Consider the following 27783-nt stretch of genomic DNA (forward strand, 5'->3'; position numbering starts at 1 on the left):
CCGTGCACAAGCTGCAGATCATCCAGAGCTATGTTTCCGGAGGTGGGGGAAGGCAGAATGGGTCATGGCACAGGTATGGGCTAGGAAGAACAGTTGAGGGTCAAACAAGACACCAAGGTTCTAGACTGGCTGAGTGAGATACGCATCCATGGGTGGTGATGCTGCCAGTACTAGTGTGGGGGGAACTGGAGGAAAAGCTGTTTGTGGAGACTGTGAAAAGTAGGATCTGTACAGGACCATGAAGGTTGAGTTTGGAGGAGACTAGAGTGGTCGACAGTGTCCAGCACCATGGCATGTCCTCCTGCCATGAAAGGTGCTATACAAATGTAATTTATCTATTCTGTCACTTCAATGCAGGGCTGAGAGAGAGCTCTAGTGTCAGAGGTGCTGTCCTTCAGTTGAACCAAGGACTATTTGACTGTTCCCCAACTCCTCCCTCCATAGGCTGCAGATCATCTAGAACTCTGCAGCCTGTGTTCTCTCCCACACCAGGCACCGTGACCCTATCACCCCCATCCTTGCCCAACTCCACTGGCTTCCCATCACACAGAGGATATAGATCAAGACCCTGGTTCTCACCTTCAAAGCCCTCCATGGCCTTGCTCTCCCCAACTTCTGCGACTTCCTAACCCCCTACTAACCTGCCTGTGTCATGTCCCCTACCATGCCCACCCCACCATTGGCAGGCAGGCCTTCTGCCACTCTGTCCCCACCCTCTGGAACTCCATCCCACAGTCCCTTGCCTCCTTCAAGACCTGTCTCAAGACCCTCCTCTTTGACCATGCCTTCCATCACCCCCCTTCCCCCACTATCCTCCACCCTTCCTGATCTAACCCCCAGCTTGGGTCTGAAACATTGATTGTCCAGCAACTTGGAACTTTATCCTGATATCAAAGATGCTATACAAATGTAATTTTAATGGTGGTGGTGTATTCAGACAGATATTAATGATCCCATGACACTATTTGAAAAGTGACAGGAGTTTCTCTCAGTTTCTTAACCAGCCAGCAATCCCCTATATCAGGGTGATCCAACCTGAGGGCCAGATGCCCTATTTGAGAAATGTCTGCAGGCCGCATAAATAATATATGTGTGTTTCCCTTCCAGAAACATAACATTTACAGTTGTGGAGGGCGTAGGTGGGCCAGGTGAAAGGGAGAGGGGTGGGTAGTGGATGACACAATGATCATTCACTTCATGGCTGGTTGTAGGTTACTGCTGTGTGCAAAATTGGCAACTGTATTCACAGGCACTAGACTTCACAGTAAAATTTTGAGTGCTTTGAGATTTTGCAGTGACATAAGGCACTATATTAAATCTGAAGATTATTAATTTGAATATATTTGACCACAACTGATAGTCACAGCAACACTGGAATAACATGATGGTCACATGTAGAGGAAAGGGCTTACCTTTCTCAAGCATATTGAGTTAAATCATTCTTTGAGATGGACATACATGCATGAAGAAATTTGCAACAGTTCAATCAATATCATCCTAGAATATTCAGTGACGTTTCTTCCCTCTTCAATCCCACCCCCGCCAATTGCTTGTGACTAGAGTCTCACCCAAAATAGGGCAGAACAAAATAGTCCAAATGCATCAATTGGGGGAACACACAAACTGTTCCTTCCACAAGTCAACTTTTGAACCCATTGCACCACTCTGTTATGAACAAATGGTAATTCCAGAACTTAATGTTCCTCAATATCCACACATTCCAGCAATCAAAAAGGACAAATAGTTTCAGTATAGAATCTTGAGGACCACTGAACCAGTGTGTAGCCCATTAGAGAGATGTTGAGGACCTGATTATGTTGCTTGCTAGGAAAAAATACACTATTGTATTCAGTAGTGAACCAGTAATGAAATGTCATCCCAAATCCAATCAAGTCTGCTGATAAGTGAGAGATACACACACAAGAGAGAGTGAAAGAGCAAAAAAAAAAGTCTCTGGGCTCAGATGTCAGAGAAGAATAAGTAAGCGAAGAATCAAAATGCTGTAAAGAGATTAGAGATGGGGCTAAACTATTCTGGAGTACATGATTAGATTCAATAGCAGACTGTACAAATGTTCCCTTTGGATACTATATATATATATATATATATACACACACACATCTTCACAATGTTTTTCCCTTAGGGAGTCAGGTACTGATCACGTATGATACAATATTGGAAAGGGTCTGTTCTAGTTGATAGATTAACTGGCAGTGGGCTCGTCAAAATTCACCTCCACTGCAAATTTCTCACTGTAGATTTTCCAGGTTTTGGGCTTGTGGGGATTGTCAAGTTCATCCCGAGATAAGTGGAGCCTGGAGAAAATAAATAAAAACAGAAGCTAGAACCAAGGCAGTTACTTAAATTGTATTTCAAGGCTATAAAACTCACTAGTAAGTAAAGTATAGATCTTCATCCAAAACAAGTCTTGTGATCATTCAAAACTGTTGCTCAAGGGAAGAGATGAGGAAAGTGCTGGCTGTGAGACATTGTGATATTCCACTATATTGTAGGTTTGGGTGACTATTAGGGGTGAATGTAAACAACATTTTAGATCATTCACAAAACCAAAGTGACCTTATGTATAAATTTCTGCTCCCTCCACTGGTGGCAGCAATGAGCTGTTGATAGTAGTAAATTACTACAAGCTTACATCCATTCCACAAGAGGTTTGAATGACGAAGGCACTTAGTTCCATTCAGACTGTACTTGATTATTGCTGCCTCATCTACAATTATGTGTATACTTTTTTATAATGGGATTGAGAAAATAAACCCAGAAAATCCTTTGATACAAAGTCAGAACAAGGGGATACAAGTTTAGAGTTGCAAAGAGCAATTTCAGGACAGACACTAGGACATTTTTCTTTACCCTGCGTGAAGGGCATTCTATAAATACAAGTTGCTGTTGCAATTAACAATTGGAACAGATTACCACGAGGAATGGTTGAAACTAGAGCTGTCGACTCATTTTTAAAAAAAAATCAGCTCAATGCGGTGATGGCAAGACGGTAGAGTGGGCATTCTAGAAGGATGAGATCAAATGGGTTGAAGAGCCTTCCTTGCCCTTTGTGAACTTGAGGTGTTGAAGGGTTACAAGGTTTTGAAGGGTTACTCCACAGATGTGATTGCAGGGTGACACTTGTATACCAGTTCTACAGATCATGTTCTGGTGGCTTCGGGGTCCTAACTATAAGATGCAAGGGTCAAAGATTGGGTGGTGCCACACCCTGCAACAATGTGTAGTAAAAATCCTTGTATTTTCTCTGATAAAGTGAGGTGGCTAAGGAAAGTTGGCAAGGGCATAAAGAGGCTGAATTTTAAGCACTCCGAGATGCTACCCTGCATGGAGGGTGCTTTGAGTGTAAGTTGTTGAATAACTGGATCAGCATTTGTGGGTACAAACCAAATGGTGAGTCAATAGTTCTCTCCACACACACACACACACACACACACAAAAAGGTTTTCACATGCCTTACCTGTTGTTTACAACAAAGAAAGTGTTGAACCAGAAGTAGAAAGGACAGTCATCATAACCTTTAGGAAGCCCCTATGTAGACACAAAAGGGAACAACCACGTTAAAATAATAATACTTGCATTTGATACAGCACCTTATCACATCTTTAAGATGTCTCAAAGTGCTTCACAGATTATACTGTAAAGTGAATAGAGAGATCAAATTTCTTTTTAAACATTTAAGAATTGGTTACATAGAATGATAGGACACAAAGGCAAGTCATTCAGCCCAACTAGTCCATGCCAGTTTATACTTCACACAAGCGCACACCCTTACTATTTGCCTTCACCTATATTCTATTTTTTTCCCTCTAATGTATGCAGTTCTCTTATTATGTAGATATGATTAAACTATTCAATAACTTACCCCACTGGACTCAAATCGGACTTTGACATCACCGATCACTTCAGGGCCATTTTCTAAGCTAATCACAGCAGAGTTATTCCCAGCATCGAAGAACAACTAGAGAGGAAAAACAAAATAGACAAAAAGACTCAAGAGTAGTCAAGCTCCATAGAGCGATAGAGCACAGAAATGTAACATTCAATCAGTAATATACAGACAATCACTTTACAGTATATGCTGTGAAGCGCTTTGAGACGTCTCAACGAATTGATAAGATGCTGAATTTTAAGCACTCTGAGATGCTACTCTGCACGGAGGGTGCTTTATGAGTGTACGTTGTTGTGGAATAACTGGATCAGCATTTGTGGGTACAAACCAAATGGTGAGTCAATAGTTCTCTCCACACACAAAGGTTTTCGCATGCCGTAATAATAATAATCCTTGCATTTGATATAGCGCTTTTCACGTCGGGAGGACGTCCCAAAGCGCTTCACAGAACACACTGTAAAGTGAATTGACTGTATATTTGTGGGTGAACGCGGCAGCCAATTGCACACAGCAATGTCCCACAAACAGTCGTAGATTCAAAATGACCAATTTATTGTTTTGTTTTTTGGAGGGATTATTATTAGGGGTGTGGAGTAAGGAAACTTGCCCAAGGTTTCGCCCTCTGCCTGGAATTGAACTCAGGTCTCTCACTTGCAAAGCGAGTGCTCTAACCACTGAGCTACAGGACTTACCTGTTGTTTATAACAAAGAAGATGTTGAACCAGAAGTAGAAAGGTCATTATAACCTTTGATATAGCATCTTATCAACTCATTGAGACGTCTCAAAGTGCTTCACAGCATATACTATAAAGTGATTGTCTGTATATTTTGTCGGCGAAATGCTGCAATTCGTCTGTGCTACAAGTGTTCAAAGGCAAAATGTCGGAATGCCCAAAGTGGCCAACAAACCTCAGATAAAATTGGTCATGGGTGTTTGTGAGACATTGCTGTGCACAAATTGATTGCTTGATTCACCTGCCAATAGTCATTAGACTTTACAGTGAAATGCTGCAAAGTGCTCAGAGACATTTTAACAATGTGATAAAGCGCTGTACCAAATGAAAGGTCATTAATTCCAGTTGCATGAAAAGGACACACGAGCGGTATACTTTTCAATGTGCTCAAGTTAATTCTGTAATCATGCAGAAGAGATCATATTGGTGACTGTGACTCGAGTCAGAACCAAGAGAAGGCTATGATTCAGCTGAAGAAGTGCTCCACCAGAGGGTTGGAAAATTTGGGGAACTGAAAGGATGGTTTGACGTCCTGTTGAGTATAAGCTCCGATGTTGCACCATTTACCTTACAATTTTCTTGTGTCGCACAAACACATTGAAATACGAGCCTCTTCGCCACAATAATTTCAATTTTCAGATCACTGCCATTGTTTCTGCCAACCCCTACATAGAACAAAACAGATGTCTCACATAAGCAGAAACCCATCACCATGTTTTAAGAGTATCCAAACCAGAGAGAGTTCACATATGTATGACACCAGGACATGGAAATTTACCCGCTTCTGGAATCAAATATGCATTTTTCCCTGGAAGAGACCCATCCAGTTTACATAATCTGGAGCATATTTGGCGCAGGTCTGCAAGTGCAAAAGCTTGGGGGCCCCTGAGTATGCGTTGGTTCAACTGCTGGAGTTTTAACTTCATAAAACTACACAACTGCCATTGAGAGCACTGACTGGCAAGTTTGCTGCTACTCGTTGAAGTAGCAGCACCTAAACTGTTGGGGCTCTGTTAGGGTTAACAGGAGCTGAGCAGTAAGAATCCCTGCTCACAATTTGTCATCAGCATTGCCTTTTTTCAATAAAAAAAAGTGTTTTCCATTTGACTATTCCTCCTGATGGGATAGAACATTGGTTGCCATTTCCCTCTCCGTCACCTTTCCTAAAAACATTGACACTTTTCTTCTGCTGATGGTATAGTTCCATGGATGTTGATCACCCTTTGGTTCGTCACCCTGATTGACCAATATTCTTGAGACTCAACAGTGTTCGCTGGCTATTAAAATCAGCCAAATCTAATTCTAAACTTAGATTTAGATCTAAGATCTAAAATCAGCCATGTTTCTTTCACATCAGGAGGACATTTCAAAGTGCTTCACAGGATTTATCGTAAGGTGTAGCAACTGTATTTTCTGGATGAACCCAGCAGCCAATTTGCACACAACGTCCCACAAACTACTATGGGGCGAATGATCAATTTTATTGTGGTGGGTGGGGGTGGGAAAGAGGCAGATGAATTGTTGACCAGGATACCAGAAAAATACACTTCTCTTTTCGAATAGCACCACAGGATCAACAGCCAGATGGGACATTGGTTTAACATCTCATCTAAAGAACAGCAGCTCAGTCAATACAGCATAACCTCTTAACCACATTAGAGTGTCAGTCTAGGCTAAGTTCAAAATTATGACACGGGGCTTGAAGCCACAACCTTAAATTGATGATGTGGATAAGCATTTCAGAAATTCAAAAAAAGGTTTTGCAGTCCAGGCAGACAAGAGGTTGGGGGGGGGGGGGGGGAGGGTGGTAACAAAACAAACTTACCGTGAACAGAATGGATTCGAATATTTTTAATTTTTAATTTCTTCTGTGGTGGGAGTTGCCTTTTGAACTCATTTTTCATTACTTCATAATATCCAACATATCGACTCTGCACAACACAAACCAATCACAACCTTTAGACCAATGTTAAATCTTTCCTTTCCTCTTTGTTCAGCCACAAACCATTGTAACATCAATATATTTAAGAGAGATGCATACATGAGTAAGAAGGGAGTAAAGGGGTATAAGTGAGAGGGATTAGGATGGGTGGAGGCTCATGTTGAATATAAACATCAACACTGACTATTTGGACTAAATGGTCTGTTTCAGTGCCATACCTCTGTGCAACAATTTTACACGTAATTTGAAACTGAGTATTTTTCAGGTTTCTAGACTATAATAATTATCCTTGCATTTGATATTGCACCTTTTTGCATCGTTGAGACATCTCAAAGTGCTTCACAGAATATACTGTAAAGTGAATTGACTGTATATTTTGTGGGCAAAACACGGCAGCTAATTGTGCACCGCAGTGTCCCATAAACAGTTGTTATTATTATTTATTTATGTAAACTATATAAAGAATTTAACATGCATGTTGGTATTACATTTATAAGGCCAAGTGTAAAACCATCACAACAATTTAAGCATTCCAGTTAAATCAATGACTTGAATCCACAGCACATGGAACTTTCCCTACAAACCTGAATTACATGGAGAAAGATGCATTAAAGTGATCAAAAGAGATTTTTATTATGCTGTAATAGTTTTTTTGTGGAAAAACAAACCCTTTCAAATCATAATAACACTTGCATTTGATATAGCACTTTTCACATCATCAAGACATTTCAAAGCGCTTCACATGATATACTGCAAAGTGGATTAACTGTGTATTTTGTGGGCGAAATACGGCAGCCAGTTGCATACAGCAATGTCCCATGGAGTGAGTGACCAATTTTATTTGGGGGATTGTTGGTCAGGACACCCTTCTCTTTTTGAATAGTGCCACGGGATCTGTAACATCCATCTGAACAGGCAGAGGTGACCTTGGTTTAACATCTCATCCGAAGGACAGGTAATAACAGCTTGCATTTATATATGGAAGCGCTTTGAGATGTCTCAATGACGGGATAAGGCACCATAACAAGTGCAAGGGTTACTAATATTTATTATATATATATTTTCCTTCACATGGGATAGTGTCTCAAACACTGAACAATGGGGGAGTTTGACCCCAAGCCAGGGAGAAAGGAGAGGTGAGCTTTAGAATGGTTGAGCATTTTAGTCATTAGGTTAGTCAGCATAAACTCAAACTGTGTATCCCTCATTTCCGTGGCTACCATAAAACACTAATGATGGGAAGACTGGTTTCCATTGACAAATACCTGTGAAGGAGTCTCTACTCCCTGAAACTTTGAGCTGACACTTGTGTCTGTTCTCCTTTCTCCAAAGTAATCCAAACTCTCCTAAAACGCAGCAGATGTGAGACAATTAGAGTTCTTTCACACAATAGGAACTAAAATGACTTGTGTAATTTATAAATTCAATATTTTAAATTGGAAACATTTAAAAACCTTCTTAATTGCCACATCAACATTTTATTTTGAAAATTGCCTTCAAATTAAAATTGCAGACTTCAAGCCAAAGTCCTGCAAGTATTGAATAACCTTCCACTAAAGTAACTTCACCTTTGCATTCTCAAATTGATCGTTGTCAATCAACCAGGTACAAACCATCGTTCCCGTCCTGCCTAAAAAAACAGAACTGTGATATAGTATTGTTTCCCCAAAAAAGTTCTTGAAAAGTTTATACAAAATAGAACAGTTGCATACTGTTCTAATGGCAGCGTCTCAAAAGGGTTTAAAGGCAATCATAACATAGCTCCATAAAAATGAGGAGATATGAAGATTATTCTATGCATTATTAATCCTTGCTTTTGGTACATATCTTTCATGTTGGGAAAAGACTTCACAGGGTTTACTGTAAATTGGTGTGACCTTTTGTAGGCAAACGCAGCAGCCATTTTGCACACAGTAATGTCCCACAAACAGCCATGCAGTGAGCGAGAGAACAACTTTATTTGGTTTTCTTTTTGGCCAGGGCACCCTGAGAAATTTCCTTCTCTTTTCAAGGAACGCCATGGAATCTTTAATGTCTACCTGAACAAGCAGATGGGACTCTGGTTTAACATCTCATCCAAAGGATGGCACCTCCAACATTGCAGCACACCCTCCCAGCACTGCGTTGAACTGTTAGCCTAGACCTAGCTCAAAGTTTTGACATAGGGCTTGAATCCACAACATTCATACTTGGGAGCAAGAGTACTATCAACTGAGCCAGGCTGCTGTTTGCAGATACTCTCAATTAGAGGGAGTCAGTGCCAAAGAGTAAGGAAGGCTACAAGAAGATATTGACACATTTGGAGAGTGGGCAGATGTGATTAGAATAGAAGGTTTCATTGGAGAAACAAGCATCAACAGAAATACATTGGGTCAAATGGCCACCTGCAGAGCTAGTACTAGTTAAAGTTCAACAAAAGTCCTTTTAAACCTTTCTTTAAAGATTGGTTTCAGACCTGGGTGCCCTCCTGACATCAGAGGAATAATCACACATTGCAATTTTTTTTAAAAAGAGGGCTGTTCGACACAATAATTGTGAATTATCATTATTTTATAGAAATGTTAAATTGACCTTAAATTGAGATATCGCTGGTTATGATTAAGTGTAAGCCTTTTATATTTTCCATTACCAGAGGAAAAATCTGCATTACCTTTTCCACCTTTACAATGAATCGCTACAACATTTCTCTCATCAGCTGCCATCCATTCTCGAACATTCGCTGTAAACTTTAACATGTCCCTGTAGAAGGAATGCAGAAATATTGCAACTTGGGAACAAAATAATCAAAGTTTTTTTTAAAAGAAAACACCTTATAAACAAAAGTGCATCATTCCCTCTAGAACCATTGAAATTTACAACACTTATGTGCTAGCTGTATTTTTGTGGGCAAATGCTACAGCCAATTTACTCAACACTGTCCCACAAACAAACAGCCATGAAGTGAATGTCCCATTTTATTCGGCTTTAATCAGTGCGCACAACTCATTTCTCCTATTCGTTCCAGCCTTGGTGCAGTAGAACAACACTGAAAGGCATTTCATTATCATGCAATTTGCTTATAGAGTGATTGGGGTGTGGACCCTGATATTTACTTACTAAAAAAATCCAGAAATCTGACCAGCTTCTTTAAAAAAAAGTGGCCTATATCAAGGTCATCAGTTTGTCACCATCAGTATCTGTGCACCATGCTATTTAAGCACAAGAGCAGCTGGTGTTTTTGAGCGCACTGGCTTTCTGCACGATTGCTCAGTGAATACAGAAGTGCTGAACCAGCGATTACATCCCATTAGAAGGTTGGTTGGGATTTCAAGGTCCCTGAACTACCATGTTATCAGTGGGGCTGCACTGTATTTGCCCCTTGTGCCTTCAATAATATTAATACCTGTACTTGCTTTTGATATAGTGCCTTATCAAATCTTCGAGACGACTCAAAGTGCTTCACAGAATATACTGGAAAGTGAATTGACTGTGTATTTTGCGGGTGAAATGCAGCAGCCAATTGCACACAGAGGTGTCCTACAAACAGTCGTGGATTGATTGAACAATTTATTATTTATTTTGAAGGGATTATGACCCCCATAAAAGTGATCCACTAATCGACTAACAACCAAGTTCCTACTTACTGCTAGGTAAACATAGGCATGTGGAATAAGGAAAATTGCCTAATGTTTCACCCTCTCGGGGAATCAAACCCAGGTCCTCTCGCTTGAACTACATGAAGCAAAAAAGGAAGACTTACTCCAACACAGGCACGTTATGGTCATCAATGAAAATCCTTTCCACTCTGTAATGAAAATATCTGGGATCGTAGCCTTTTTCACCTGGAATTGAAATGTTCGATCAACTCCATTCAGACTGAAAGACAACTGTCAATAAATAAAACTTGTACTTATACAGCACCCTCCAGATAGAGCATCGCTTCACAGCACTTTACAAAGACGGTGCTGAACGCCAAGTAGGGCAAAGGATGGAGGTGACCGCAGGGAAAGTCAAACGGATACATTTTTATTATTATAATACTTGCATTTGATATAGCACTTTATCACATTGAGAAGTCTAAAAAAAACTCTATGCTGTAGTCAATTTGTATGCAACAATATCCAACAAACAGCCATGAAGTGGGTTAAATATCTTAGTCGAGGGGGCGGGCAAGGAAAGAGTTGTTGGCTAGAACACTGGGAGAAACTCCTCTTTTCAAATAGTGCCATGGGATCCTTAACATCCACCTGGATAGCCAGACGGAAGCTCCATTTAAAGTCTCACCCAAATGACGGCAACTCCAACAATGCAGCACTCCCCCCCAAAACTGCACTGTCAGAGGCATCAGCTTTGTATGAGACGTCAGACCAAGGTTCTGTTTGCCCATCCAGGTGGACGTTAAAGATCCCACGGCACAATTCAAGTACAAAAGGAAGTTTCTCGAAAGAGACTCAATAAGATCAAAGCCCAGTTTACCCACTCATATATTAACATTATTTTTCTCTCCTCTCTAATCCATTTAAAACTATTCTTATATAAAAAACACTGTCTGTCAAACACTGCCTGCCAAAAGAATACCCTCAAATAGGAAATAACATACTTACTGCAAAGGTTATAGACTTTGTAATGTTCTTTGTGCTTTGTGTCGAAAAATCTTACAACCTCCTGTGAAAGCATCAAGTTAGTGATTACTCATTTTTAAAAAGAGACACTATAACAATAATAATCCTTGCATTTGCTGCAGCGCCTTATCACATCATCGAGATGTCTGAAAGTGCTTCACAGAATATATTGTAAAGTGAATTGAAGCCAATTGCACATAGCACTGTCCCACAATCAGTTGTGGATTGAGTTACCAAGTTATTATTAGTATTTTTTATAAAAGGGATTATTACCTCCAGAAAGCGGTCAGCCAATCGACTTCTACTTACTGCTGGGTAAACAGAGGTGGGTGGAGTAAGGAAACTTGCCTAAGGTTTCGTCCTGCCTAATCAAACCTTCTTGCGAGGCGAGTGTTTTAGCCAATACGCTACAGGACTCCGCACTAAAATTGTGTGGACAAAGCCAATTCCCACCCAATGAACCGATCCTCATAGCTGGCATATACAGGAGGAGTTGGTGCAATGAGTTTCAAATGGTTTTAATATTAAAGTCATTGAAGATAAATGCAAGTGGACAGAGAGGGGGGAGGGAGAAGAGCCGAAAGCTCAGATGGCAAACATTTATCTTGTCTTAAACATTCAGTTAATTTTAAAAACACACATATCAAGAGGATGATTTATTCCATTACAGAACACATACCTCAATAGGGTTTCTGTAAAGCGATTGCTTCCCAGATGACGGGAAAGACATAGCAATGACCCGATCTGTAGAAAACCAAACAAGATCAGCATCAGAAATGCCGTTGTCAGTTCAGAGAATGAGGCAACGCAAAGAACTACAAGAAACAACAAAAAGGAGGACTTGATTGAACAGAGGTGTTTACTTGAGGGAAGGAAGTAATGAGGCAATGTCTCCAACCAATAGGTGGACAGTGAGTTTCAGCACTGCATTGGTAAAACATAAAGGAATTTTACTCCAGCCTTAGTTGTGGATATCGGAAGCCACAAAAGTTCACACTTAAATAGGCCAGAGGTGGATACTTTCTCAACCTACTGTTCCCAATATTGATCTCGACGGCTTTCAGTCACTACACCCCGAAACTCTGGAACTCTGCCTCAATCCCTCCACCTTGCCCATCGTCAGATCACACTGAAGACCTTCCTCTTCAACCTCTCTCTCCTCCTGGCTCAGCGTCAAGCTTCTCCACTGTTAAGCACTCTGAGTGTGAAGGGCGCGACATAAAATGCAATTGGTTGTCATGAGGTTGAAGAATCTCTCCCCCGCTCTGCCCTCACTCCATTCCCAACAGTGACAGTGAGAAGCAAGGGTTCTGCATTGGATAGCTCATGATCTTTGACATCCAGTTAGTAGGATATCAACAGTTTCCAGCCCATTACACACATAATATCAACAAACCTGTAATATAGGTGAGGTCCAGGTCAAACCCATCTTTCTGATAGCGCCTTTTGTTTTCAGACACCTGTTAAAAATCAACTCATTGTTAGTACAACTCCAAGTTATTACTTCTGCCCAAAACTATTACTAAATGTACAAACGGCCTTCCAAAAGATCGTCATTGCACTTTTTTCACTACAGAATTGGTCAAATAAGCTCTACACCTCCAACATACACCACACACCAGATCCTGCACCACAATTACACAATCACTACACTTACAATTAAAATTTACATGTTTTCCCACAAAACACAGTCGTTCTATTTTACAATAAATCATGTGAAGCGCTTTGGGACATCCTCATGAGAACATAAGAACTTCCCGATGTGAAAGGTGCTATACCAAATTTATTTATATAGCTCCTTTCATGTCCGGAAGATGTCCCAAGACGCTTAGTCCTATCTTGGCACCTGAGCTGCAGGCAGTGACAGAACCAGGTTTTGCAATCTAAAGAGGATTTATTTCCCAGTCGGTGAGTCAGTGACTAGAGGGCATTCATTTAAGTTAGAAAATGAGCAAAATTGGAGGTTAGGAGAATTTTTTTCCTGCACAGATGGTTAGGTTATGGAATGGTCTGCTGGGACCTATGGCTCAGGCAGAATCCATATGAGCTTTCAAAAGGGAACTCAATAGATATCTAAAAGGGAGTAAATGGGAATGAAAGGATTGCTCTTTCAAAGAGCCAGCACAGACATGATAGCCCGAATGGCCTTCTATGCTGTGAATTTCTATGGTTCTAAATCCTGTAAAGTATTTTGAGACATCTCGATCACGAAAGGCACTATATATCAAATACAGGGATTATTATACAAATTTCCTCTTAAATACGTTGATGGTTTCCGCTTCAACCACAGCTGTGAGTGCAACATTTTATATTGATTTATGATCACAGAGGCATTGCAGAAAACCACACAACCTGACAAATCCATAGCAACCAAGTCACACCCCAAAACTGGCTTGTGTTTTTAATATCAACAGCTACAATGAGGCTTTCACAGCTTGAAGGCTTTTTCTAACCCATGAAACTGACCTGAGAAACTCAGTTGGAACTTTTGTTTGTACATTACACAAGAAAGCAAGCAAGTAAGACATTGAAACTTCAGCACGTTATATAGAGACGCTGCCCTGCATGGAGGGCGCTATATAAGTGCAAGTCGTTGTTGTACTTCAAAGTTTGAATACAATCTGCTCAGTCATTTTTATTGCACTGAGACTATTGTTTTCGTAAGCACACGGAACATTATTGGGTTTTCGGAATGACCCTTAATTTTCTTAAAATATGACAAGTTACAAAACAGGTATTTCACATTTATGAAGAGGCACAAATTAGTTGCATGATCTCCTGATTAATAGATTATATAATAATCCTACTATTTTTGCATTTGATATAGTATCTTATCATTTAATTTCTGCTGAGTCACAAGAATACAGCTTCACTGGTGCGCAAAATGGTATTGCAATTCCTAAGCGATAATGTTAAGACATCCCCATACATATATGTTCCTAGTTCCGAAAGTGCCAATACTTTTCACTTGAGTACATAATAATCTTTGCATTTGGTATAGCACCTTTCACATCAGGAGGACATCCCAAAGCACAGAATTTACTGTCAAATGAAGTGACTTTGTTTTTGTATGCGATTGTGCATAGCAATCACAAACAGCCATGAAACGAATGGCCAATTTTATTTGGGGGATTGCTGACCAGGACACCAGGAGAAACTCCCTTCTCTTTTTTGAATAGTGTCATGGGATCTTTAACATCCAATTGAAAAGGTAGACAGCACCTCGGTTTAATGTCTCAACTAAAAGACTGCATCTGTTGGGATGCTGCTCTCCCCACCCCCGGCATTGCATTGAAGCGTCAGCTTAGACTATACAAGTTCCAAGTCCCAACGTGGGGCTTGAACCCATCTTCTGACTTATGTAGGCGAGAGTGCTACCAACTGAGCCAATCTGACACACAGCCATGCCTCTGTACATGGATGCAACAGAACCTCTGGATGCTTTGAAAATGTTATTTTTCCAAAGTCAGGCTTGCCTTTAATGTAGTAGTAATAAAAAAGAGCAGTCGGCTTTTCACCCCACAGCCATCATTTTATCTGGAGACACCAGGTTCCAAAGTTAGACTTAACAACAGAGTTTTTTCCATTATTCATAGATTCATTTTGAAGGCCCAAACACATTAATTTCTAGCAAAGCTGCTACAAGCAGAGTTTAGGCTTATAGTGCGGGAAAGGTTTCCAACTCACCATCCTTCTCGTGGCTTTTTCTAAACGTTTTTTCTGGGAGGCTAGCCTGAAAATCCTGATGAGAATGACCACTCGGAGAATTCGGAAGATAGTGATCACCCTAAGGAATAAAGTCAGGGAGATCAGTGACAGTCTGGTCTTCAAAAACCTAAACTTATCCCAGCCAATAATTTAGACCATTTAAAAGGTCAGGTCTCCAATTTTGCAACATCAATGATGCATTCAAGCAGACTTCTGTACAATTTACTTATTCTGTCCCAGTTGATCTCAAAATAAAACTGAATTATTTTTCAACAATTCAGTTCTCCTCTCATGTTTCCAATGCTCGCTCCATGTCCACCCCACTCCCCAGCCTCAACAGCACAGCAATCATTGTGCCCTATCTTATTTAGACTTGGTTTAATCTGTGTCCCTTCACTGCTTCATGTCCCCTACCATATCCATGGCAGGTGGGCTTTCAGCCATTCAGCCTTCATTCTCTTGCACTCCATCCCCGAGTACTCATTCACTCCGCACCCCGTCCAAGATCTGTTGAAATGCACCACTTTGACTGCGCTTTGGTCATCTTTCCCCTTTCTACCCTTCACGGCTCCCACCCCTAGCTCAGATGTTAAGTCCTCCCAACGTAAATATACATTGTACTATATTGTACCAACAAAATTATATTTCCAACTGATTCACAAGCAGAGGCAGAACCCTTCATTTCTAAGGTCATGATATCAGTATGTTCTCATGTGCAGGGTGTCTGCAGAGTGTCCATCACTAATCCCTTCTCCTGAATCCATTTCTTTCCACCCCTCTAGGTAGCAAGATTCACATTAAAACAATAGGTACCCATCAGTAATTTACTAATAGATTAAGTTCACATTAAGTTCATATCTGGACCTGCTCACCGCCTTCTGTTTAAATTCAAACCCAAAAGGTCTTCTCAGCAATTCAAGAAAAGCTATTTTTAGCCCTAAATCTCATTCACCTTCAAGCCTTTGAAACGGTTAAATACCAAAAATAGAATGGAGAAGATTTAGCTTCAGGATGCAAATAGTTTGAAAACTTACTGAAAGTCAAGGGTTCAGGAAAGTTACTGGTGTAATGAAACAATGAAAGCACTTTGACCTCAACGTCCAACTGTTCACATTTGGTTGGAGACCCATAAAAGACGACAGTAACCCTCATTTAAAAGATTGGATTGTGCTGGGTTTACTTTTCCCGATCAATGTAAATTAAAACCGATGTTTTTAAACCAAACACCACTCTAAATATCATGGAAGTTAGGTACTTTTGTTTAAAAAAAACACTTTTTTCTCCAATTTGTGTGTCAGTTTCTCAGTTGGTAGCATTCTTACTTTTGAGTCAGAAGATTGTGAGTTCAAGTCCAGAGTCATTTAGGGATTGGAACTCATTTAATCTAACTTGACAACTTCAACGCAATGCTTGAGATATGCTTTATGGTCAATCACGTCTTGGTTATTTGAGGAGCATTATTACGTGCAAATTAACTGCCATGTTCGACTACAAAATAAGCAACAACAAATTACATTTGTGTAGCTCGTTTCATGTCGGGAGGACGTCCCAAGGCACTGGTCACTACACTTTACGTACATCCTGTGAAGTGCTTTAAGATGTCCTCCTGACATGAAAGGCCCTGTATCGAATGAAATGATTATTAATTACTCTTATAACTATAGTGTTCCCAGTTTTCCATCTCCTTCATAGAAAAAAAACCCACCATACCTGGGAATGTGAGTGGATCCACTTAAATCTGAGAATGCATACACCATCGTAATAACTTGGGTAACGACAACAATGACGGCATCCAAGATGTGTAGTTTATTTCGAAAGTATACACGGAACCTGTGGTGTACAGATAGTAAATGGTCAGATTAAAGCTTCAGGTTTATAAGCTTCAGGCTTGGAAAGCTTTCCTTTTCAAAGGGAAATTGATCGTAAAAATTAAACCTGGCTATTCACTTCACTCACAAAACACACAGTCAATGCACTTCACAGTATATTCTGTGAAGCGCTTTGAGACGTCTCGACGACATGATAAGGCCCGATGTCAAATGCAAGGATCATTATTTTATTGCTGTATGTTCCTGCAAGCAAAATGGCTGCCACATTTGCCCACAAAATACAATTACACCTCTTAACAGTATATCCTCTTAAACCCTTCAAGACATGCTTCCGACGTGAAAGGCACTATATCAAATGGAAGGATAATTATCATTACTTCGAGTGTCACAGACACAAACAGGCTATTCAGCCCAATTGGAAGTGTGATTAGATCAATGGTGACCAAACTTTATGGTCGGCCCAACAAAATACATTTTCCTGCAGAATATTGGTCAGAGAAATACAGTGGTTCAGCCTTGCAAGCAAGAGGACTTGGGTTTGATTCCCAGGCTAGACAAAACTTTAGGCAAGTTTCTTTACTCCATACATATGTTTACCTAGCAGCAAGTTGGAACACTGTTGTTAGTCAATTGGCGGATTGCTTTCTGGGGGCAATAAATAAATAAAAATATTATAATAATTTTGTCATTTAATCCATGACTGTTTTTGGGATACCACATTGCACAACTGGCTGCTGCGTTTCGTCCACAAAAAAAATAGTCAATTTGCTTTACAATATATTCTATGAAGCTCTTTGAGACGTCTTGAAGATGTGATAAGGCGCGATATCAAATGCAAGGATTATTATTATTATTATTATAAAGGCCCTTACTTACCCCTCAACAAAGACTCTGAGGAGAACATCAACGACAAAGAAGAAGGATATTCCCAAGGAGATGCCTACAATGGCATTCCCGGTGTGCTTGCTTTTGTTTGAAGTGAACAAGTCGACAATTACAAGAATCACGTCAACAATTATAAGCACAATACCAAAAATCCTGCAACAGAAATGATACAAACAAAAAATTAAATCCCGTTGAATGGAATAATGTGAACATGTTTTAAAAAAAACTAAGATATGCGAGGTTTGCAAAGGTTACAATGCACTGGGGTGAATTTTACAGGATTTAACAGATTTAGATGTTAAATAAAAAATACCCCCTCCTTGATTTAACAACAACTTGCATTTATATAGCACCCTTCATGCCAGACAGCGTTTCAGAGCGCTTGAATTTTAATTATTAAATTTTGCATTCATTCCCCTCCTCCTGACAGTACAGTGCAGTATGTGAAACTTAGTCCATCAACTGATGGACAGTTTAGCGTTCTATTACTCCCTGGATGCAGTTGGTACCCTGATGAAAGGCATCACTACACTCCCACAAATGCTATTACTGTGTAATCCCATTATAACACGCTTCTCTACAAAGTGCAAATTCAGTCCCAATTTAGTTCCCTGTGGACCCAATTCACTGCATATGTGCAAAGCAGGAAGTGGACTGCGACCCTATTGACTCAAAGGCAGTCATTTTAACTTCCCGCAATTAAATAAAAGCAAATCATCAAGTTGCTGTCAACGCCACGTCTTGCTTTGGGCCTGAACAGCAGACAGGAAGCGGTGCTGACAGCTACCTGGAAGTCAACCTTTACTTTTAGCCTGGGAACCAGCTGGTGAGCAGCGAGCCGGGCTATCGTGCCTCACAATTACATGGGTTGGAATTTTATGAAACCTTACTTGTGATAGAGCACTTTATCACATCATCAATACGTCTCAAAGCGCTTCACAGGATATATTGTAAAGTGTAGTGACTGTGTACTTTGTGGGCAAAAAGGGGCAGCCAATTGCGCACATTTTAAAGAGGTTCTACAATACGCAGATTCTACCTTTAAGGACCACATCTATAAGTACCATTAATGTTTTTTGGAAAAAAGTTTCACAGATAATTATCCATTTTGTGGAAGTCTATGGATGAAATACTATTTTCTCCAGAATTAATTTATAAAGCCTGAATTCAGCTTTGGGGTGGGGAGGCCTGGGGAGAGGGAGAGACATTTATGGATTGCTAGAAACTACATACTGTACAGCCTGGGCTCTTCAAAACGACAACAAAATTACATTTGGAAAACAAAATACAAACCCTTCTGTACAGTACCAGAGAGAGCACCACTGCATTTTCAAAGAGCCTTAGGAAATCAGGAATGGGTTACTTACTGGAACCAGAAAGACATGACATAAGGTGCAATTGCTTGCTTGATTTCACTGTAACAAAACAAAACACTTGTGAGCACCTCAACATCATACCAATTTTTATTCCTTAAAGTTAGTCTATAAAACACAATCACTGCACATTACAATAAATCCCATGGAGCGCTTTGAGACGTCCTCTTGACGTGAAAGGCACCATAATCAAATGCAAGTACTGCATTATTAAAATTATTTTTAAGTAAGTTCATTTCAAGTTGTTGCAAACAATCAGATAGTCAACACCAGAGAAGCATTATACATAAACAAATGATCAATCTAATAGCATCTGAATTTCTTTTAACATTAAAAATAATTCTTGCATGCAATATAGTCCCCTTTATGCCAGGTGGACGTCTCAAAGTGCTTCACAGAATGTACTGTAAAGTGGAGAGAGGATATTTTGTAGATAAAGTGGCAGCCAGTTTGTGCAACAGAAATGTCCCACAAACAGCATCAAGCGAATAACCAATGCTATCTGGGTGATTGCTGGCCAGAACACTGGGGAAAGAAAACCATGAAATCTTTAACCTGAACAGTTAGAGAGGATAATAATCCTTGCATTTGCTGCAACACTTTATCACCTCATCAAGACGTATCAAAATACTTCACAGAATATATTGTAAAGTTGATTGACTGTATTTTGTGGCCGAAATGTGGCAGCCAATTGCGCATGCGCAACAAACAGTTGTGGATTGAGCGAAAAAAAATTTTGGAAGGATTTTTACCCCTGGAAAGCAATCTGCCAATCGATGAACAACTGCTAGGTAAACGGAGGCATGTGGAATAAGCAAACTTGCCTAATGTTCCACCCCGCTCGGGAATTGAACCCGGGTCCTCTTGTTGCGAGGTGAGAGCGCTAACCACTGTACTATGGGACTTCACGCAAGGATCTTAGTTTAATGTTCCATCTGAAGAATTTCACCTCCCAGTATTGGAGTGTAGGAATGGAAGAAAAAAAAGCCAGCCTAGAATATCATTGCGCAATACGTAACTGTTTAAAAATACGCCATTCTTGTTTACATAATAAAAGTAAAAATACAAACAGAACCTGACTGCTAAAATAAGCTTTACAACAGCCTCCATCCTGACATGAAAGGTGCTGTATAAATGTAAATTGTATTTTAATTCATTCCCTCACTAATCAACATTTGCTGATTATTAAAGTTTCCTATTTATTTCTGTGAATTTGTCAAAAAATTAACCAGTGTTGTACTATTAATAAAATGACTGTAGTTATGTCTATATTTCAGTGGTACTCCTCCCCATTTTCAATTTGATGAGGTGACATTTACATAGAATTGCTTGGAATGATAATCCTTGTTTTTGATAGAGCACCTTATTACATTGTCAAGTCACCTCAAAGCACTTCATAGGATACTACTGCATCCTGATTGTATTTGTAGACAACCCCACAGCCAATTTAAATACAGCATTGAAGCATCTCAACCCAAGAACGCCATCTCTGACAATGCAGCACTCCCCCCAGCATTGCACTGGAGTATCGGACTACAGTGAGTTCAAAGTTCCCACGTGGGGCTTGAATCCACAGCCTACTAACCTCAGAAACCAGCTGATCCAGGCTGACACAAATAAATAATAATATTAACCATATTTCAATAGCCAGCGTTGAATCAGCAGGAAAGCAAGTGCATTTAAAACAATTGCATTTTTTTCCACTCCCCAAAGTATTTTCAACTTATTCTATCAATCAGTGATACCTTCCTGAGCCTGTGGAACTGTATCACTGGTAGATAGAATAAGTCAGCCTAAATGATTATTATTCAGGTCTGAAGCTGGACAATGTTGAGAGGACGTCAATTCTGATTTGGTTCTCACCTGGTTTATAAACACACACATAATAATAATATTACATTTGATATAATGCCTTATCACATCTTCGAGGCATCTCAAAGGGCTCACATGTGGAGTCCTATAGCTCAGTGGTTAGAGCACTCGTCTTGCAAGCGAGAGACTTGGGTTCAATTCCTGGTAGGCCAAAATGTTGGGCAAGTTTCCTTACTCCACACGCCTCTGTTTACCTAGCAGTAAGTAGGAACCTAGTTGTTAATCGATTGGCGGATCGCTTTTCTGGGGGTAATAATTCCTTCAAAAAAAAATAATAAATTGGTCACTTCAATCCACGACTGTTTGTGGAACACTGCTGTGTGCAATTGGCTGCCGCATTTGCCCACAAAATATAGTCAATTCACTTTACAGTATATTCTGTGAAGTGCTTTGAGACGTCTCGAAGACGTGATAAGGCGCTATATCAAATGCAAGATTACTATTTTTTAATATTGCATATACTGTAAAGCGAATTAACTGTATTTTCTGTTGGCAAAACGCGGCAGCCAATTGTGCTAAGCGGTGTCTCACAAACAGTCATGGATTGAGTGACCAAATTATTATGATGATTTTTTTTTAAAACAGCTTTTAATGGTGGGAGAAGGAGGTGGGGATGGGAGTTGTCATTGAATTATCAGTAGAAGTGGGAACTGACTTTCTCACTCTTTCCCCCCACCGCCCCCAACCCCCCACCCACCCACCCACCGTTTCCTGGGATAACCAATAAAGTTGCGGACAATTATGGAACCTCTTGTTGCTTCCCTGCTGAGATCAGCCAACTCATTCAAATTTCGTCACCACCTTAGCTGCTCACCGGACAAACTTGCTGAACTACAGAACGCCCCATTGGCATTATATTTACACCACATCAATGTTTTTGTGTGCAGGAACAAAGAACAATCTCTCACTTACTTATACCATGTGTCCGGTCCAACACTTTCTACTTTTCCATCATCTATCGTCACTTTGGCCTCCATATCATCGCTGAAACTGACAGAAACAAGTGAAACGACACATCAGTTTTCCCACGGGCATGGCAGTGTTTGATGAAATAATAATAATACTTGTATTTGATATAGCACCTTATCACATCGTTGAAACGTCTCAAAGCGCTTCACAGAATATACTGTAAAGTGTAATGCCTGTATTTTGAGGGCAAATTGCGGCAGCCACAGCAGTGTCCCACAAACAGTCATCGATTGAGTGACCAGATTTAAAAATATATATAGCAAACTGCAAAGAGTCTCCTGTATGAATCTCCTGAATTGCCTGATCTGAGCTCAAGACATCAGTGCTGAGAGTTTTAGTTTTTCTTTTAAATCAAGCTCGCTAACACAAGAACATTTTAAGTAGACATGGTGCCAAAATGGGACATTCTTCCCCAGATGTAGATTTTACTAGCAACCCCCCACCCACCCCCCCGCTACAACAAAAGATGAAACTGAGACACAGTTTAAAATGTTTTGATAGCTTATACACATCCATCCATCCACACACACACACACACACATAAAGAGTAGGAGCTCTAGGTCATTTCAGCTCATATTTCATCTTCACAACTTTAAGTAAACTTGTTCTAATGGTTTTTATTTTTAATAGTTTTAGCCACAGGTTCGACGGACTGGAATACACAGTACAAATACTTATATGATGCGACCAGAACTCTCCAAACACAAGTCTTTCCTTTGTTTTAAAAGTAGTGACAAAAACAGTCCAATCTCAATTTCTTATTAAATCTGTAACTCATCTTGGACAGGATTTGAATTGATTTCTCACCTCTAATTTCTTAATCCACAAGTGGATGGATGTGGAGCTGAAATCTAGCTGCAGTTCAGAACAGGTGCACAATAAATAATGAAAAAGGGGTTGGACTTAGTTTGGGGAAACAATACTTAAGAGTGTTTTGTTGTTCATAAAAACTGAGCAGTGGTTTCAGAACAAGAGTCAACGTCTCTAGACAGAATGATTTGAGGATTAAAATTTTACTCAGCACTGACGATCAATAGACCAATCTTAATCCATAAGATTTTAATGGATTAGAATCATTTACTGTGCAAAACAAGTGAAACACAATTTAATAAAAAAAAGGTACACTTTGGTTACACTCCCAGGAGTGAAGTGTAAGAGATTCCAACAGTATGGCAATGTGGAGCAATGTGTATCCCAACCATTCATGTAACCTTGAGCCAGAGATAAACCAAATTCCCCAAATGTTTATTTAGGATTCTAAAAAGTGTTTATTTTCAAAATAACTAGTTACCAAGTCTCTAATAGCATTTGAAATATTCTGTTCATTCATAATAATAATACTTGCATATGTTAGAGTCTTATCACTGCATTGAGTTGTCTCAAAGCTCTTCACAGGATTTTACTGAGGTGACTATTTTATAGGTGAAAAAAGCAGCTGCTTTGCACGCAGCAATATCACACAAACAACCGAATTGAATAACCAATTGTATTTGGGGCATAGTTGGCCAGGATAATGGAAGAAACTCCTTTCCTTTTCCAAATAGTGCTATGGAATCTTTAATGTCCATCTGAACAGACAGATGGGATTGCAGTTCAACATCTCATCTGAAGGACAGCACCTTCAACACACATGATTGAGTGACCAAATTATTTATTTATTTGTTTGTTCAGTTATTAAAACGTCAGCCTAGATCATGAGCTCAAAGTCTAATGTGGGGCTTGAACCGAGAACCTAACTCAGAGGGCAGATTGCCACCAAATGAGCCAAGCTGACACCCAGTTTACTGTAAACAGTAAATAATAACAATAATAATCCTTGCATTTCATATAGCGTCTTATCACATTTTCGAGACGTCTTAAAGCATTTCACACACTATACTGTAAAGTGAACAGACTGTACATTTTGTGAGCAAAACACCTCAGCCAATTGCACACCGCAGTGTCCCACAATAGTCTTTGATTGGATGACCAAATTATTTATTTGTTTGTTTATTTAATATTAAGTCATCAATAATTAAGAATTCTATAAATTCTCAAATCAACAGTGCGGTGGGATTTTGCTCTTTAAAAGAGCCAGCACAAGCACGATGGGTCGAATGGCCTTCTTCTGCGTTGGAAATTTTTATGGTTCCAAAAAAATCTGTTTTTGGGAGAAAGGGCATTTACCCACAACGCACAGTCACTCAGATACAAATCCTGTGAAGCACTTTGTGATGTCTTCATGACATGAAAGATGCTATATCAAATGTAGTATTATTATTATAAATGTGCATTTCAGGTCAGAAACACTTCGGTGGAGGGGAAATCAGTTTGTGAACTTTAAGATTCTTAGAAGTGGAGCCATTAATGTTCTGAAGTACGCACATGAAACTTTAACCCATCCCATTTTCTTTCACTTTCATACGTTGATTGTTATTATCAGTCACGTTACACACAAAGGCCTCTTTGTTTGCAAATTCTTTTCAACAACAAAAGACACTGTACTCACGATTTTTAAAAAAAGAAATTCACGTTTTGTAACAGTTTCTTCGAAGAGTGTTCAGACGCCCAACAGCTTAGTGGATAAAAGGTGCAATCCAATTGCACTGTAAGACTATTCAGAGCATTTGCTAGTTCAAGTCCAATTCCATTTGCTGGCCTCAGCTTGGGCTATAGCTGAGGTGCTAGAATGGACATTAATGCCCTCGAGCTAATAATCATTGAATTTGATATATCGCCTTATCACGTTGTTGAGATGTCTCAAAGTGCTTCACAGAATATATTGTAATGTGGATTGACTGTATTTTGTGGGTGAAACATGGCAGCCAATTGCACACAGCAGTGTCCCACAAACAATCGTGGATTGAGTGACCACATTTTTTTTTGGTAACAAGAAGGTTGCACAGAGTTCTTTCTTTAAGCCTGTCCAGTGGCCTCTTCTGCAGAGTGCTCTGGCTTGGCTGTGACACCTTCCATGGTCAAATACTCTGGTAATTTTAGTTCAGATACCAAGATTTTTTTTTATTATACACAGAGGCAGAGAGGACTGTGGGCGCAGCTGGAACCATGATTTAGCATCAGTGCTTTCGGATCAACAGAGTGGATAAAATCAAGAGAGATATTCTAAATAAAAATGAAGGTATTTCTTGCTCTGTTGCCCCACATTTTCACCCGTGCAAACCAGGTTTGCAGGTACTTGAAAGGCAAGTCAGGTGTAACAAGGCAGGAGAACAAGAGGCATAGGTTTAGAGTTTGTAAAGGGTAATTTTAGTTCAGATACCAGGAATTTTTTTTATTATACACAGAGGATAATCAACGAATGGAACAGGTTACCAGGACGGGTGGTAAAGGCCAGGACACTAGATTCATTTAAAAAGTACTAGTGCTTGGGGAGGGGTCGGAGAGAAACAGTAGGGTTGGTATTCCAGAGGGATGAGAATGGATGGGCCGAACGGCCTTCTTCAACCAGATCAATCTTAAAAACATACAAATTGCTAGACAAAAGATGAGCAAGGTCCATCCAGTTCGCCTTCAACCATCCTGGCAGTCGCACATACATCATGTCCCAAATTATATACTGTATCCCATGATATTATTTCCTAAAAGAAACTTATCTAATTTGATTTTGATCTTGTAACACCATGCCTATGGATTAATTTTGCTGGACACAACAGCCCAACACTCACCCCTCACATTTGAGGCCTTTGCCCAGTTGCAAAAAGGAAAATAAAATCACTGAACTGCAAGAGATTAGTTACCAATTATTTGGGCTGGGCAGAAAATAGCTCATTAATGTATTTTTCAGACCAGGTTCAAAGCTCAACACTGAATAATTGGTATTTCCATTGTGTCTTACCATCCAGGGAAAGCCAACTTAGTTGGGCGATTAGAGAGTGATGTTGGGTTTTAGAGAAAGGAAATAAAACATTCAGCAAAAGGGAGGGGAAAGAAAGGGGAGTGGAAGGAAAATGAAGTACAAATTATACTGGCGTTGCTAAATTCAATTTAAGAGGAAATGCTTGTCCCAACTTATTATTGTAGATTGGGTAGTGAGGGGGAGGGGATGGGGGGGGAAAGGGAATTAAGGTCCTTTTCTGTCCCCCAGAGTCACTATTTGCCTTCAAACCTGTTCTTTCTAGTTCACTTTCAGACAAGGTAGTGGGAAAAGTTCAGAAAAGGGCATTTTTTCACACAAGCGAGTTGGGGATGAATTGCCTAGAAAGGCCATAGAAATAGTGAAATGTTTGAAAAGGAGATAAATATTTTGGAAGTAAGGAATACAAAGCAAATTGAAAAAAGTAATCCTTACATTTGGTATAGAACCTTTCGTGTTGGGAGGATGTCCCATAAATAATAATATTCATCCTTGCATTTGCTGTAGTGCTTTATCACGTCATTGAGACGTCTCAAAGCGCTTTACAGAATATATTGTAAAGTGAATTGACTGTATATTTTGTGGGCAAAATGCGGTAGCCAATTGTGCACAGCAGTATCCCATAAGTAGTCGGGGATTGAGTGTTTATTTTAAAAAAAAGGAATTTTGAAGGGATGTAAAGTGCAGTGATTGTGTGAGTTTTGTGGCCAAAAAGACAAAGAAGTGGAAGGGAAAGATTTGCCACAGTCAAATAAACTCGTGGAATAGGCCATCAAAGGGAACTTGAATGGCCTTTTGTGGTTTCATGATCCTAATACTGCAGCTATCATAAGAACATAGAAATAATAATAATCCTTGCATTTGATAGAGCGCTTTTCATGTCTTCTAAACGTCTTAAGCACTTCACAGAATATGCTGTAAAGTGAATTGACCGTATATTTGTGGGCAAAACGCGGCAGCCAATCGCGCACAGCAGTGTCCCACAAACAGTTGTGGATTGAAAATGACCAATTATTATTGTTTTGGAGGGATTATTATCGTGTGGAGTAAGGAAACTTGCCCAAGGTTTCGCCCTGCCTGGATTTGCTGGGTGAAAGAAGACCAAAGTCCTTCCAGTTCGTCATCCTTGCAGTCGCTTGGCACATTGTGCCCCAAACTATATATTGTAGCCCCAGATATTATTTTCTAACAGAAATCTATCTAATTTGTTTTTGAAAGGATCAACACTTTCTGTTTCTTCCATCTCCCTAGGGAGCCTGTTCCATTCGTTCACTATTGGCTCACTGAAGTAGCCTTTCTGCAGATTTGTTCTGAATTTAACCCCCTTCAATCGCAGGTCATGTCTGCTGGTTCTACTGTTCATTACAATTGATCAGCAGGTTAGAATTTACTTACCCACTAAGGTTAAAGTCTAACGTCGGGTTGTATGTGATAGCTGACATGTTGGAGACTGTGATCCCCACTTTTGTGCTTTTATACTTGAGACCTTGATCGTAGATTTAAAAAAACAGACATATACACAATAACAGTTAACAAACTGGATGAAGCGAAGAATGGGAAATCATACAGAATGCGATAAAAACATCATGCAAGATTTATTTTTCCCACTAAAACAAAATAGCGAAAACAGTGATGAAGGCTTTTTAATATATATTATAAATGTGTGTATATATATATATATACACTTGTAAACATGTTTGGGATTACTGCATTGCTACAATAGAGCAAGTGTTTAGAGTAATTAAATTCATTTCAGTTTTAAAACAAATTTTTAAATTTAAATAAACAAAATACAAAATGCATTAAAACCCTTTATAAAATATAAGTCCACCCAACAACTTGCATTTGTATAGTGCTCTTAGGAATGCTTAACATTGATAAAATACAACACACAGAGAAGCTGGGAGAGAGAAAATTGTAAACCTCTAGACCCCACACTAAACACATCTGGGAGACAACACTATTCTGTCAGATTGGATCATCTTGCACCCATTACTCTTTCCTCCCAGTAGCTCTGAAAATATCCTCCAGTGCCTGATCTCTCTGTTAGACTTCTTTTCAATAAAACAGTTTGAAGTATTTCATGATTCCAAGGGCTCTCTTATAG

The 27783-nt window shown here is 39.7% G+C and overlaps 1 protein-coding gene across 1 annotated transcript; it reads right to left on the minus strand.

Moving 5' to 3' along the window:
• Positions 1–1323: 1323 nt before the first annotated feature.
• On the minus strand, positions 1324–27121 carry tpte (transmembrane phosphatase with tensin homology). Its single transcript, XM_007891219.2, has 18 exons — positions 27072–27121; positions 21767–21844; positions 18977–19024; positions 17601–17762; positions 16606–16725; positions 14875–14974; positions 12584–12647; positions 11867–11931; positions 11170–11230; positions 10326–10407; positions 9237–9325; positions 8155–8216; positions 7852–7932; positions 6470–6575; positions 5212–5309; positions 3884–3979; positions 3479–3549; positions 1324–2315 (listed from the first exon to the last, which is right to left on the minus strand). Exons 1-18 carry the CDS (start codon positions 27116–27118, stop codon positions 2204–2206), a joined length of 1542 nt encoding a protein of 513 aa, XP_007889410.2. The 5' UTR covers positions 27119–27121; the 3' UTR covers positions 1324–2203.
• Between the last annotated feature and the right edge of the window lie 662 nt (positions 27122–27783).

This window comes from Callorhinchus milii, unplaced genomic scaffold, assembly GCF_018977255.1.
Source record: "Callorhinchus milii isolate IMCB2004 unplaced genomic scaffold, IMCB_Cmil_1.0 Scaffold4, whole genome shotgun sequence".
In the NCBI taxonomy this organism is placed as follows: domain Eukaryota; kingdom Metazoa; phylum Chordata; class Chondrichthyes; order Chimaeriformes; family Callorhinchidae; genus Callorhinchus; species Callorhinchus milii.

Bases quoted from the DNA above. Each gene is read 5' to 3' on its own strand.
- tpte (XM_007891219.2), bottom strand. From the start codon at position 27,118: ATGTCAGCTATCACATACAACCCGACGTTAGACTTTAACCTTAGTGG. The intron at 10,408-11,169 runs GTAAGTATGTTA...TTTCAATTCCAG, and splicing joins CAAAGTCTATAACCTTTGCA to GTGAAAAAGGCTACGATCCC. The intron at 2,316-3,478 runs GTAAGGCATGTG...TATTTTCTCCAG, and splicing joins TTCTTTGTTGTAAACAACAG to GCTCCACTTATCTCGGGATG.